Genomic DNA, 13,407 nt, shown 5'->3' with positions numbered 1-13,407 from the left:
ACCCCAAATAGACTTTGGGATTAGCAGATGTAAACTATTATATACAGGATGGATAAACAACAAGGCCCTACTATATAGCACAGAGAACTATATTCAGTATCCTGTGATAAACCATAATGGAAAAGAATATTTTAAAAAAGAATGTCTATAGGTATATAACTGAGTCACTTTGCTATACAGCAGAGATGGGCACAGCATTGTAAATCAACTACACTTCAATTAAAAAAAAATAAAATTAGAAACCTAAAGAAAAAACACCCCAAATAATCCAATTAAAAAATGGTCAAAGGACCAGAATAGGCATTCTTCCAAAGATATATAAATGGCCAACAGGCACATGAAAAGGTGCTCAATTCACTACTTCTTAGGGAAATGCAAATTAAAACCACAATGAGATATCACCTCATGGCTGTTAAAATGCCTGACTTCACTTATATGTGGAATCTAAAAGATAAGTGAACAAACACGGCAAAACAGAGATGGAGTCATAGATACAGAGAACAAACAGGTGGTTGCCAAGGGGGAAGAGAGAAATAGTTGAGGGAAATTAAGAGGTACAAACTTCCAGTTACAAAATAAATGAGTCACAGGTATGAAATGCACAGGGTGGGGAGTACCGTCGATGATTATTTAATATCTTTGCATGGTGACAGATGGTAACTAGACGTATCATGATGATCGTTTTGAAATGTATAGAAATACCACATCACTATGTTGTGCACCAGGAGCTAACACAGTGTTGTATGTCAGTTATACTTCAGAAACAAACTCATAGAAAAAGAGATTAGATTTGTGGTTATCAGAGGTACAGGGTGGGGGAGGGGAACTGGATGAAGGTGATCGAAATGTACAAACTTCCAGTTATAAGTATTAGGGATGTGATGTACAACATGACAAATATAATGAACACCACAGCACGTTATATATGAAAGTTCTTAGGAGAGTAAATCGTGAGAATTCTCATCACAAGGAAAAAAAATTTTTTTCTCTACATCTTTAATTTCGCATCTATCTGAGATGGATGTTCACTAAACTTATATGGAAAAAAAGCTGGAAAATTCTTATGATCTCATAATTCACAGAAGTGAGTTTGGGAAAATAATGATTAATTATATAGCACCTAAATTTAATTCATTGCTACCATTTTTCAGTCCTCATTTCTCAATGTCACATTTTGTTATAGACTATTTAATATAAACTTTTTGGTTTAAATTAAGTAGGTCACTATTTTTTTTTCTTTTTTAATATTTATTTATTTATTTAGGCTGCACCGGGTCTTAGTTGTGGCATGCATGCAGGATCTATTTCCCTGACCAGGGATCGAACCCGGGCCCCCTGCATTGGGAGCACGGACTCCTACCCACTGGACCACCAGGGAAGTCCCTATTAAATATAATCTTGTCTACACTTATCAGATCAACTGATCCCATAGCCTTCCAATCTGGTTAATACTTTCTGTTTCATACTGGCTGAAAGCTTGTTGGAAGATTGCAGAAGAGTAGCTAAAATATTCCAAGAATTAGAAAAACCAGTACTAATACACACAAACTTCACTCAATTAAATGTAAACAGCATAAGAATGAAGTGCAATTAAATTCCCTTTTACCCTTCTAACCTTCTCTATCGGTCATCCTGAGGTCGGTAACTTTTTAAATCAATTATATCTGATCTTAAAAAAAACATTTTAAAGCTAAATTTCCTACCTGTTACTTATGCAAAACAATGAATTTATCTTTTGAAATAATAAGTAAGAGTGGGGTAAACTGGGCAGGCAATCACTGTTTGCATTTTGGCTGAAGGAATTCAAGAGATTATATAACCAGCCCAAGGTGGTGACAGCTTGAAAGCAGTAGAGGTAGAACCTGAATTCAAGTTTTCTAGCACTTTTCAGAGAGAAGGGGGTGGGTGGGAGAACTCCTGACATAGATAACCATTTTTATAAACACAATGAGTTAATTTTGGCACCAAAGTAGATGGCCTCTGGTCTGGTGGGACTTCCCTGGCTCACTGCATGACGTAACGTGTAAAGAAAGCAGACGCGTAGCTTTGTTATTTTGCAATCATCCATGACATTCTATTTGCAGTTTTCCACATTATTTGGGGGCAGCCTCTAGACCGGAAGAGAGGCAAAACAATGTTGGTTAGTAATTCAGGCCCTCAGATGGGAAATATCTTACAGAAATTAAAATATTGGGATCAATTTATTATACAAACTCAGGGGCAGCTATTTGTGTAAATACCCCCTCTGTCCTCCAGCTGCTCTCCCTAACAGTGGACTGAAGGTGGTAAGAACATGTGCACGGCCAGAGTTGCTCCTTTCCTAGTTTGAGGGCATATGAAACGGTGACTAAGCGCACAGGCCCTGGGGGCGGGCTCGTTCTTGTGTCCTGGCTCTGATAACAACTTGATATTGGAGGCATTTTTAACTTCTTTGAATCTTGGTGTCTTCATCCCTAATAATGTGTAACCTGAGAGTTGTCACAAAGCATACAAAGAGACTGTATACATAGTGCCTGATACCTGGTAAACATTCAATATATGCTCGTTTTCATTATTAAATTCCTGACCCTCTTGACTATCCAGTGACCGAAGTTCAACCCAAGTGAAAGCAAATAAAAAGAGACAGCCATGATCTACAAGAATCACTTATAGGAATTATCTAGAAGGCTTCTGCCCTCCGATTGAAAACAAAAGATAACCACATTCCAAATAAGTTTACTAGCACAGGATGCTTTCCACAGAACTCCCCCGAAATGACAGTCCGCCTTATGGTGATCTAAAGCTAAGAGACGAAATTTTTTTTCAGGTTTCCCTTAGCTTACTTGCTACCCTACCCTGATCCATGGGCTCTAAACGAGTACCTGCTGAATCTCAGTTGGATACCTTGAATTGCTCATGGAGGTCCCTCTTTCTGAGGTACTAATATCCTTGTTCAAAGCTGCAGGAAGCCAAGGTTACCACGCTTTTACTCTTCTAATTTTCATCAGTACCCTTTCCTGATGACAGGATCCATTATTTTTTTTTAATAAATAAATCAATAAATTTGGCTGCGTTGGGTCTTCGTTGCTGCACGCGGGCTTTCTCTAGTTGCGGTGAGCGGGGGCTACTCTTCGTTGCAGTGCACAGGCTTCTCATTGTGGTGGCTTCCCTTGTGGCAGAGCATGGGCTCTAGGTGCGCGGGCTTCAGTAGCTGTGGCTTGCAGGCTCTCTAGAGCGCAGGCTCAGTAGTTGTTGCCCACGGGCTTAGTTGCTCTGCGGCACGTGTGATCTTCCTGGACCAGGGCTCGAACCCGTGTCTCCTGCATTGGCAGGCGGATTCTTAACCACTGCACCACTGGGGAAGTCCAGAATCCATTATTTTTAAGAAATAAACCACAGTCTCATTTTACACTCCTGTTTCCAAAGTCCAGTATCAATGAGAGAAGTTCAGAACCATTGAAAATGGTAATACTGTAATACATTTTCTCAGTACACATTCAAAAAGTCATCTGAGAATGTTTCTTTTGGTATGACTAAATTTCATGACTATGTACTAAAAATGCTTATTTACCTTCTAAAGTATATTCCATGAACTGCATTGAAATACATGTCACAGCAGAGCTTTTAAAGCATTTTTCATATTTATGATCTTTTGTTAAATCTTTGTAAAATTTTGTAAGGCTTGGAAAAGTCATCGTTTAACTGCATTCTGGACCGTAAGCTCCACGAGGTTGAGAATGGTGTCAATCGCATTCACTGTCGCATCCCCAGCCATCCAGTCCAATGCCTGGCACACACAAGACATGCAGTAAGCATTTGTTGACTGATATACTTTAATCTTACGCCATAGAAAGTACTTTCATGTAAGATGGATGGAAATATCCTCCAAAAGAGAGCAAAGTGATTCAGTAAACTGGTATTCCGGAACTAAAGGAAGATCAGAATTCTTGTGCAGTAGATCCAGCCCCTTTGGGGAGAAGACAACAGATCATCTTGGAATTCATACAAACCAGAAAGGGAAAGGTCAGGTGTAGACTCAAATACACTCAATTTCTGAAAAGCAAATGTAAACATATCTCCCCAAATGCACGATTTCAGAGATGAAACTCAAAAGCCAGCTCTCAAAATTGCAATTCTGACTCTGCCATCACATATATTCCCAAAAGAACAGCAGGGAGCCACCCAGAACCCGGCGTTTACACTTGACTACACTCCCACGACCTACTTAAAGGATGGGGGATTACAGAACCAAAGACAACTCTAAGAGGAATACAGGAGTTTGTGAGGACAAAGCTGTGAACTGGTTGAAGATTACAGAAATGCTAAGATAAACACAGCTTCTCTAGATATCACAGAATGAGGTCTAGGTCTACAGCTTGGAGCCAAAGATGGACAGATGTCAACGTCAAGAGAAATTCAATCTTGCTTCTGCTTCTGTATTGAGAATGCCCTTTAAGAAGCAGGGAACGTTTACAGTGCACCTCAAGAGTAGTAGGTGTGTACTGGTTACCACGCATCTTCACAGCAGGCCATGAAGTAGACATCCCCCTCACTATTTTAGAAATAATGAAATGAAGGGTCGGGGCAGCTAAGAATTTGCCTAAATTTATACGTTAATTGGAAAGCAGAACCAGGATCCAATTCAAGTTTGACTTCAAAATTCTTTCCACTAATCCACCCTCTCTCCTTGCTATCTTGAAAAGATTTATGTGAAGAAGGGTAATTGGGAGCATCTCTGGAAGATATCATGGAATCACACAACTGCTGAAATCTGTCGCAATCCAGAGAAATCACATCCAGGGCCCTTGAGAGACGATCAGTATGGCGACCTTTAAGGAATCAGGAGCAAACGCCACCTTCAGCCCAGGGCCTCACACACAACGCTTGAGACATACTGAATTAAGGACACACTGTCTTCACGTATCTGAAGCTTTGTCAAGCAGGACTAAACATATTTTGAACAGTTCCAAGGGGGAGAAAGTTCCCAGTTACAAGGGGGTAGGCAAAAAACAGAGACAGAATGCAAGGCACAAGGAGCAGTTAGACGTTTCAGGATGGCAGTGGGCATTCATTACATAGGCAGGGAATCCCCATCCCTCACGTGCTTACAGCTTTCAGAGAAGTATTAGAAGGAAGCAGGATACATTTAGGCCCTGGTCTCTCACTGTGATGATTTTCAACGGTTACCTTGCCTCCAGCTGGACGTCTTATTAGTCTCTCATACATTTGGTAGGGGTGGTGTGCTGGGTGAAGGAGAAAGGCAGGCAGATGTTCAAGGTAAAGGGAAGACAGGAATGTGAGAGTTGTTCCCTCCCTTTCTCTTTAACTCCTAACTCGGAACTCCAGACTAGAACCCTCATCAGACTAGTTCAATTCCACTTACACAAAGGGCTTTCACATCTGCCCTGGAACTAATCACCACTAACAGCATTACTCCGGAAAATGAATTCCAGGCTCCCAATGACTCAAGTTACAGATAACCTTACAGGACACAATCCATTCAATTGGAAACTGCATCAACTTGCCTCACTCTCTCATCACAATTTTTTTCCCCAACACAATAGGAGGAATTTGTTAGTATGAGTCTCACTTGATGGTGACCTCTGTAATGTCTAAAAATTCTGTATTTGTGATCAAGTTAATTAGCAGGCAGATAACCTACATTTTAGACTTCCTAAAATTCCCATCCTCAATCACTGCCAATGCTGTGCTAGTTGGCATAAAAAGCTAAATCAAGTTTGTAGACATTCTCTTTGGACAAATAGAAAAAAGGTAGGTGGTTTTTGTATAATGAAAAAGTGGTGACGTCGACATTGGAATTTCCTTCCCTCTCACAAGGCAGATTCAGTGTAAGCATGTTTCAGAATTACCTCGCTGTGATGGGAGGTACCCTTGAACTGCTGGACATGAGGGCTTCATCATCCAGGGGACACGAAAGCCAGCTGGGTGGGGAGAGGCAGGCTTAATGACCAGGAGACAGGACAGCTGCCACGTCATGACTTTGCTGCTGCCCAGAACACAAGGAACACATGCACAGATGAACCCAGCACCGGTGCCAGAAATTAAAACACAAATATATTTCTCATGCAAAATAGGACAAATGACACATATTTACATGATGCAAATAAAGTGCTGAATATTAAGCTTTCTTTTTGGGGTACCACCATGCTTAGGTGGTTTCAATAAGGGTTAATGCCACATGGTGAACTTACAATTCTATAAAACCAGGACGAAGACAGTATAGAAAATGCACTTTAGTAGAAACCTGGGTATGTGACAGGTTGCTAAGAAAAAATGAAAACAGGAATGACAGAAGTATATTTTCTTTTATATACAAAAACGAAGGCCCCAAAAATGATTTGCTGAAGTAGGTATCCACAAGATGTTAAATTATTTTTCCTTTGCTTTGGTTAAAACAGTCTAGGAACAGCAATTGGTTCCCTTTCTACTAATAGTATATAAACACAGTGACAGGACCACTTTTAGGAGAAAATAATCAACTTTTAAGAAAAACAATTAAATTAGTTTTAAACTAAATTAAACATTTACCAATAAATAAGTTTCTTAAAAAGGTAGCATCTTCATCCTACAATCTTGGGCATAACATATACACCAATTTAAAAAATAAAATTTATCTCACAATTATAATTACAGGTGTTAATGCAACAAGCTAGGAAATGAAATTACTTTAATATATCTTCAAAAAAAAAACCCTAGCAACCAAAAATAAATTTTAAAAATTGATATTTTTCGAAAATGGTACATTCTAAAATAATTAATACTTTATTACAGAACATAATTCAAACTATTGATGGTATTTCAATATATTCCTAAAGAATGTTTAAAAAGAAGTTTCATACACCAGAATTGGAACAGCACTTATAATTCCATTTACAGCTATGAAAAGGCAGTCAACTTCCACTTAAAAGTGTAACCAGTGATGAAATATACTTCAAAAACAAAAACATTTGGTCTGACAATCTTTAATACTGGTTAAAAACAGACAGATGTTTGTTGCTGATGGAAGTAACTTTAATCCAATGTGCAAAAAAAGTGCAGCTGTCTACTTGTACTTGAGATACATAAGACCAACGCTTCTGTACTATTTACACACTTAAAAAATTTTAAACGTATTGATTTAAGGAAGGATACTGCATCTCCTTAATGGACAAATCACGTGCTACGGAGAGCCCAAAAGCTTGATGACACTCTTTTAAGTTACACGAATGTATCCAAAGAGGCATACCTGTTCTTGTCTTAATTTTGATCCTAAACAAAAATCCAATTTCAAAATCAATTAGGAATTTCTTTGATCTAGAAAAACTTGGAATTGTTGCAAATGTGCAAGCCTTGTCTCTGAGAGCCAGATTCCTATATTCCTTTTTCTAACCCTCTCATCACTGGTCCATCCCACAAACCCCGTCGGCTGCAGAGTGGCAATGCCCGAAGTAAGAGGAATGAAAAAACTCAGCCCTCAGACCACCAACATGCCTTCGGGACGTGTGATGAAACCTTTGCGGGGCAGGTATGGGCAGTCAAAAGGGATGAAGAAACACTTCAGCAAAGCAACCATTATTTGTCCACAAAAATCATGAAAAACAGTGATAGAAAATTAACAAACCAAGTATATAAATCTGAGACCATTTTGCATTCCCAGAACTTGTTTTCACATCTGCGCACGCAGGGTTCTTGGTCAACCACCCATCCGTATTTTCTGCGTCGACACAAGGTACTTTTACCAAAGTTCTTAAAAATGCTGTTGTAACCCTAAGTCACACAGAACGGTGATGATCAGGAAATCGATTCACTCATTTATCACTCTGTGCAGTGCACTCCCCGGTGCAGCAAGCAGAGAGAGGAATTTAAAAAAGGGACAGAAGTCTCTCACTTCTGAACTGGACACAAGAGTTCTCAAAATTAAAATCAGAAATCATAAAAAAGTGGGGCGGGGGGTGCGGGTGCTTACTGGCAACATTAATACTAGACACCAGACGGGACAGTGAAACTGTTTGGTCAGAACCAAGGAACAGTATTTCCTTGAAAAGTTTTCAAAACACCCAACCAAGCACTGCCTTAAGTCCAGCGCGTACAATGCTCCGTAAGTTTCCACCGAAATGCAGCGGCTGGCGTTCATGGGTCAGGATGCAGGATGCTGGCGGAGCATCCCTGCCCCGAGCATCCTGGTCCCCCTCCTCTAGCTGCAGGCGATGGTCTCCAGCTGCTGCTCGGCCTCCGCGGCCATGGCCGCCGCCTGCAGCTGCTCCGTCTCGCTCTGCATGGCGCTGGGCGTGACCTGCTTCCGCTCGCTGTGCATATTGTTCTCGTGCCGTTTCAGATCCGACGCCTTGGCGAAGGCCTTGGTGCAGGAGCCGCACACGAAGGGCTTCTCGCCCCGATGCCTGCGCTCGTGGTCCTTGAGGTGGGACTTGTGTTTGAAGGCCTTGTCGCACATGTGGCAGGCGAAGGGCCGCTCGTTGCTGTGGACCCGCTCGTGCTTCTTCAAGTCCGGGGCGCGGATGAACGACTTGCCGCACACCTCGCAGCTGTAGGGCTTGTAGCCCGTGTGGATCTTCAGGTGCTCCTTCAGGTGGGCCTGGGTGGTGAAGCCCTTGGTGCACATCTCGCAGACGAAGGGCCGGTCGGCCGTGTGCAGCTTCTCGTGCTTTCTCAGCCTGCCCTCGTCCGAAAACGTCTTCCCGCAGGCCTGGCAGGCGATCTGCTCCCGGTGGTGGCCGTACAGCAGGTACTCAAACTTCATGTCGCTGGCAGCTGTGGTCCAGCCTGGCGTCTGTTCGTCCTTCACTTCACTCATCCCATCGTTAAATGTTAAGGCTTGAGGGGTCTGGGATCCCAGATCCTTGGACTCGGGGGTCTCCATGGATTCGACTTCCTGGCCATAGCAATTGACCTTCCGCACCTCCTCACTCCCCAGCTCTTTCAGGATCGCTTCCTGGACCCTGAGCGTCGTCGTGGGCGACTTGCCGTCCTCCTGACTTGGGGGGGTGCCTTCTACCGTGTCATCCGAGGGACTGTCATCTTGGTCTCCGATTTCCTCCACGTCATCATCCTGAGTGTCAGCAGCATCTCCAATGGGGCGATTGATCTTGAGGCAGTACTTGCTTTTGGATTGGCCGTTATTTTCGTCGGGACTGGACACGTCCCGCTTCTGAGAACAGAGTTTATCCAAAAATCGGATACCGAGAATCTGACCCGATGACATCATTAAGTTAACATCTTCTTTTTTCACAGAAATCTTTGCCGTGTACATGTAATTCAGGACCTCTTCAAATATATCAGAACGGAGAAAATCTATTTCTATTACTGAAGAGCTATCGACCTCAAGCTTCTTGAAAAGCTTTTTAAAGTAGGTGCTGCAGGCGGCAAGGACACACCTGTGCGCCCTGAACTTGACATCCTCCACCACAATCGCGATATCGCAAAATTCTCCTTCCAGGCGCTGCTCGTTTAGGGTTTTCAGAAACAGAGTTTTATGATCATCGTCATTGTATTTAATGGTTTCAGACATACTGATGAAAAACTCCTATAAAAAATGTTTAAAGAAATACTTTGGTAATTATGCACAATACTTTTCCATACAGAAAATACAGGGAGATTCTCATTTTCTGATCAATTTCCGGTCCCTAACAATTTCAGAAAGTCAATGCCAGGAGTGGTTCAAGAATATGAGGAGAAAAGACGGATCCCAACTTAGGGATTTCCATACTGTTCCTTCTACTTATCTTCACTGTACTCCGCATTGGCCTACTCATAATAACAGCAACTTCTACCGAGCACGTAATACCTGCCTGGCATTGCGCTACGTGCTTTTCTTTCCACGTCTTCACAAATGCAATGATCAGATGGCCTGGAGAGATAGGTATTACTACCCCCACTTTATAGATGAATTGAGGAACCTGCCCAATATTCTAGCTATTTAGTGGAGTATCGGGGCTCAAATCCAGGCACTCTAGACCCCAAAGGCATGCTTCCTGACAACTACGGGTAATAATGACAAATAACTCAGCTTCAAGGTTTAAGAAACAGGTCTCCGGCAAGCATCCACCAGTGCCATCTGCTGCGTCTACTCTAATTTCACGCAGAGGAAGATTCAGTAAAATTTCACACAGAGGAAGATTCAGTAAAATAACTAGCAGCTCTCAGTGTTCTGCTTCCTTGACGGAAGAGACAAATCGCTGCTGCAGAACCAGAGAGGGATATCATTGCCAGAACATTCCATTCAGTGTTGTCTTCTAGTTTTTCCACACCAGTTTCGGGCCACTTGTGAACAAGTGTCAAGGTTTAACAAGACCCTCAGAGAATCAGATGACATTTGGGAAGACAGTGACGAGAGGCTTCAGCCCCTCTGGATTCCGACCTATCTGCCATCCAAGCTGGATGCACTTGACAAGTGCTGCGAGTGTTTTACAAGCAAAAGAAACCTAGAGCTGGCATGGAAGACATCTGCCGTGTATCTTTTTAAAATGTGTCCTGTTGCGTTTCTTTTCAAAAACATTGTTTCTTTCTTTTATTCAACGAAGTATAAATATGAGGAAAATACATATGTCCCCTAAAGAATGCTAACACATAACCGAGAGAGAGACATCTTAAAGCTAACACCAAACAATATTTTCAGGACATAATATCCAAAGTCATAGTTACCATGAACAACTCAGGCTATTATCTTAATGCTTTAAACACCAAATTCTTCGGATCAGAATAACTCTGATCAGGGGCACGCCAGTCCTACAAGAGAAAAGGACATACAAGAGTAAGGTAGGCTCTTCCCCCATCCCAAATTCTAAACAAGAGTGTTTTCAAGAATTGATTTTTAAAAAGAAACTTTCCTTTTTTGTCTTGCCATTGGCACCTGTACCTATTTTCAGGTTGGGAACAGAGAGGAGGGTGGCTGGCAGCATCAGGTCCAGCTCTGAACAGAAACGAAGGAGAAAAGGTAAGGGCTGGAGCACTTGCAGCCTGGAGGGGGTGTGTGCCGGGAATGGGAAGGATGGGTTGGAGAACCACTGAGGGATTTCCCCTCACAAAGCCTGTGTCCGCATTTGTAAGGATGTTGATTGCGGCACAGATAGAATAAAAGCCAGTAAATGCCCTCTACCCCTACCGTTTCCTGCTGGATACACAGCCTTCACATTTTTCTCTAGGCTCATATAAACATAAGAGTATATACGCTTTTAATAAATATAGACAAAGTTAGAGAGGTACGTACACCCAACATTTAACGTCGGAGCAGAGGGAACAATAGCTGCTTTCTTCCATCCACACTTGTGTGTGATGTAACATACATTACTCAAGCTACTCTGGTCTTGAAGCTTGCATTTGAGAAATCCAGGTGTTTTTGCCTCTATCCCTACAGGGAAGCTCAAACGATTCTAGATTTTTGCGAGTTTTAACGTTTACCAGAGGGACTCCATGCGGCAGCCTAACATCCTGAAAAACATAAAGTCTCCTCTACTGAATGGTGACCACACAAACTTGAGTGTGGTAGGACCAGAGTCCCGAAAACCCTCCAAAGTTCCCTCTACGGAAAAGTGAAAACACCGTTAAGCTGCCTGAAGTGGCAGGCTGTTTTCTTATCTGCCAAGTGTGAGGGTTGAGCAGAATTATTTCTAAGGATGCTTCCTACCCTGCCTGTTCCCTGGATGCACCCCAGCCTGTAGTCACCCCCAACGGAACGCAGTCAGGCGAAACCTTCCTACCGGGTCACTTCCTACAGTTGCCAGTCGCTCTCCCTAGGGCTTGTGGGATAAAAGCTCAAGGACCAGGCCTAGGAGTGGTGTACAGTACCCATGGCAACATAGGAGTGTGTTGGATTTTTTTTTTTTTTCCTTTTCTCGTCAGTGTGTTATTTGGCCCCCACTCTCTCTCCAGATCTCTAAGGACCATTTTTTACTGTTGAGATGCTAAGTTCAGGTGAGTCAAACTGGAAGATACCCGTGGCCAGTATCCCTGTAGGTGGGGGGAAAGATGAAGGCCAACCACACCTCCAGAACGAAGCTGCCCCTTTATTACGCTTCTCCAAACCGCCGCGCAGGGCCGGAGCGAACTCCTGTAAAGCCAAACTTACATAAGCGGCGGCGGCGGCGGCCGCCTCCCCGACCCCGGGGCCGCCGCGACAATGGCGGCGGCACCACTTCCCGGTCGAAAGCTGGCCACTTCGGGATGCGGAGGAAGCAGGGAACGGAGCGGAGGACCCAGGGAGCCTCCAGAGCCTCTCCAAGCCTCGCTCCCATCTCTTTCTGCCCAGGAGGTGGGGGACGGAATCAAGCCGTGTGCATTGCTTTCCGAACAAAAGCTCCCGCCCGGGTAGCCGGGAGGTGCCAGGGCCGCTTTCCCTTTTAGCATCCGGCTTTTCGGCGCGGGCTGGGGCCGCGGCTCCGAGCGCGGGAAGGAGGACCCACGGCGGCCCCGGCGGCGGGGAGCGGGAGCGGGCGTGCGGCCCGGCTCCGCAGCCCCGCGCCGCGCCGCGCCCCGCTCCGCCCGCGAGCCCGGAGCTCGCGCCCCGCGCACTCCCCGGCCAGCTCGCGCCGGGCCCTCCCCCGCCCTCCCGCGGCCGGGGGCGGGGGCGGCGCGCGGCCGGCTTCCCGAGCTCCGCGGGCGCTCCCGGGAGTGCGAGCGCCAGGGTCCCGGCCCCCTCCTCCGAGGGCGGCTGGGGGCGGCGCGGCGAAGCCCGCGGAGCGGAGGGGCGGCGCCCGGCGGGCCGCGCTCGGCGCCGGGTTCCGGGCCGTCCCCACCCCCACCGCGGTGCACTGCGGCGGTGCGAGCGGGGGCGGCCATGAACTCCGCCGCCGAGGCTCGGCGAGCGCGCGCGCGGGGCCGCCACTGCCGCCGCCCGGCCGCTGCCCGAGCCCGCTCGCCGGCCTGCGCGGCCCCCGGAGCGCCCAGGCCCCTCGCCCGGCCCCGCTCGCGCCGCGCCGCCGGGGCCGCCCGCACATCCTGGAGCTGACTGGTGCCCCAGAGCGCGGCGAGAACGCGCTTCTTCCGGGCAGCCCCGCCGCACCAGCCTCCGGCCTCCCCCGCGCCCCCGCGCCCGCCTCGCGGCCGGCCCGGGCCCCTTCCGCACCCCCGGCCCGCGCTTACCTGCAGCCTGGCACAGCCACAGACACTTGCCGTGGGTTCCCCGCGCTCACTGCACGCAGGCCGGGGACGGGATGGACGCGGGGCGCGGGGGCACGGTGGGTGGCAGTGTGTTTTGGATTTTTTTTTTTTTTTTTTTAGTTTGGGGAGGGGGCGGGGTGGGGAGTTGTGCACGTCCCTGATGGTAGGAGCCCTCCTCCTGCACGAGCACAGAATGTCTAGCCGGCCGTGAACACCCCCACCGGCACCCCCCCCTTCCCGTGCATGCGCGGTGCGGGCGAGGGGGAAGGCGCGCCGCCGGCTTGCGCAGGCACGGAACCCGACTGGGCCTCTAAC

General features: G+C 46.0%; 1 protein-coding gene across 3 annotated transcripts; it reads right to left on the bottom strand.

Moving 5' to 3' along the window:
- Nucleotides 1-6,034: 6,034 nt before the first annotated feature.
- Nucleotides 6,035-13,216, bottom strand: ZBTB14 (zinc finger and BTB domain containing 14). Of its 3 annotated transcripts, none has more exons than XM_033837586.2 (3): nucleotides 13,075-13,216; nucleotides 10,639-10,722; nucleotides 6,035-9,520 (listed from the first exon to the last, which is right to left on the bottom strand). In XM_033837586.2, exons 2-3 carry the CDS (start codon nucleotides 10,639-10,641, stop codon nucleotides 8,174-8,176), a joined length of 1,350 nt encoding a protein of 449 aa, XP_033693477.1. In that variant the 5' UTR covers nucleotides 10,642-10,722; nucleotides 13,075-13,216; the 3' UTR covers nucleotides 6,035-8,173. The 3 variants fall into 3 exon arrangements, with proteins under 3 accessions (XP_033693477.1, XP_019776358.1, XP_073646652.1); XM_019920799.3 differs by lacking the exon at nucleotides 13,075-13,216 and adding an exon at nucleotides 12,062-12,609; XM_073790551.1 differs by lacking the exon at nucleotides 13,075-13,216 and adding an exon at nucleotides 11,204-12,037.
- Between the last annotated feature and the right edge of the window lie 191 nt (nucleotides 13,217-13,407).

The sequence above is a fragment of the Tursiops truncatus genome, chromosome 13 (genome assembly GCF_011762595.2).
Source record: "Tursiops truncatus isolate mTurTru1 chromosome 13, mTurTru1.mat.Y, whole genome shotgun sequence".
Lineage (NCBI taxonomy): Eukaryota > Metazoa > Chordata > Mammalia > Artiodactyla > Delphinidae > Tursiops > Tursiops truncatus.
Note: the sequence above shows the minus strand (reverse complement) of the source record. Positions and strands in the feature narration are given on the sequence as shown.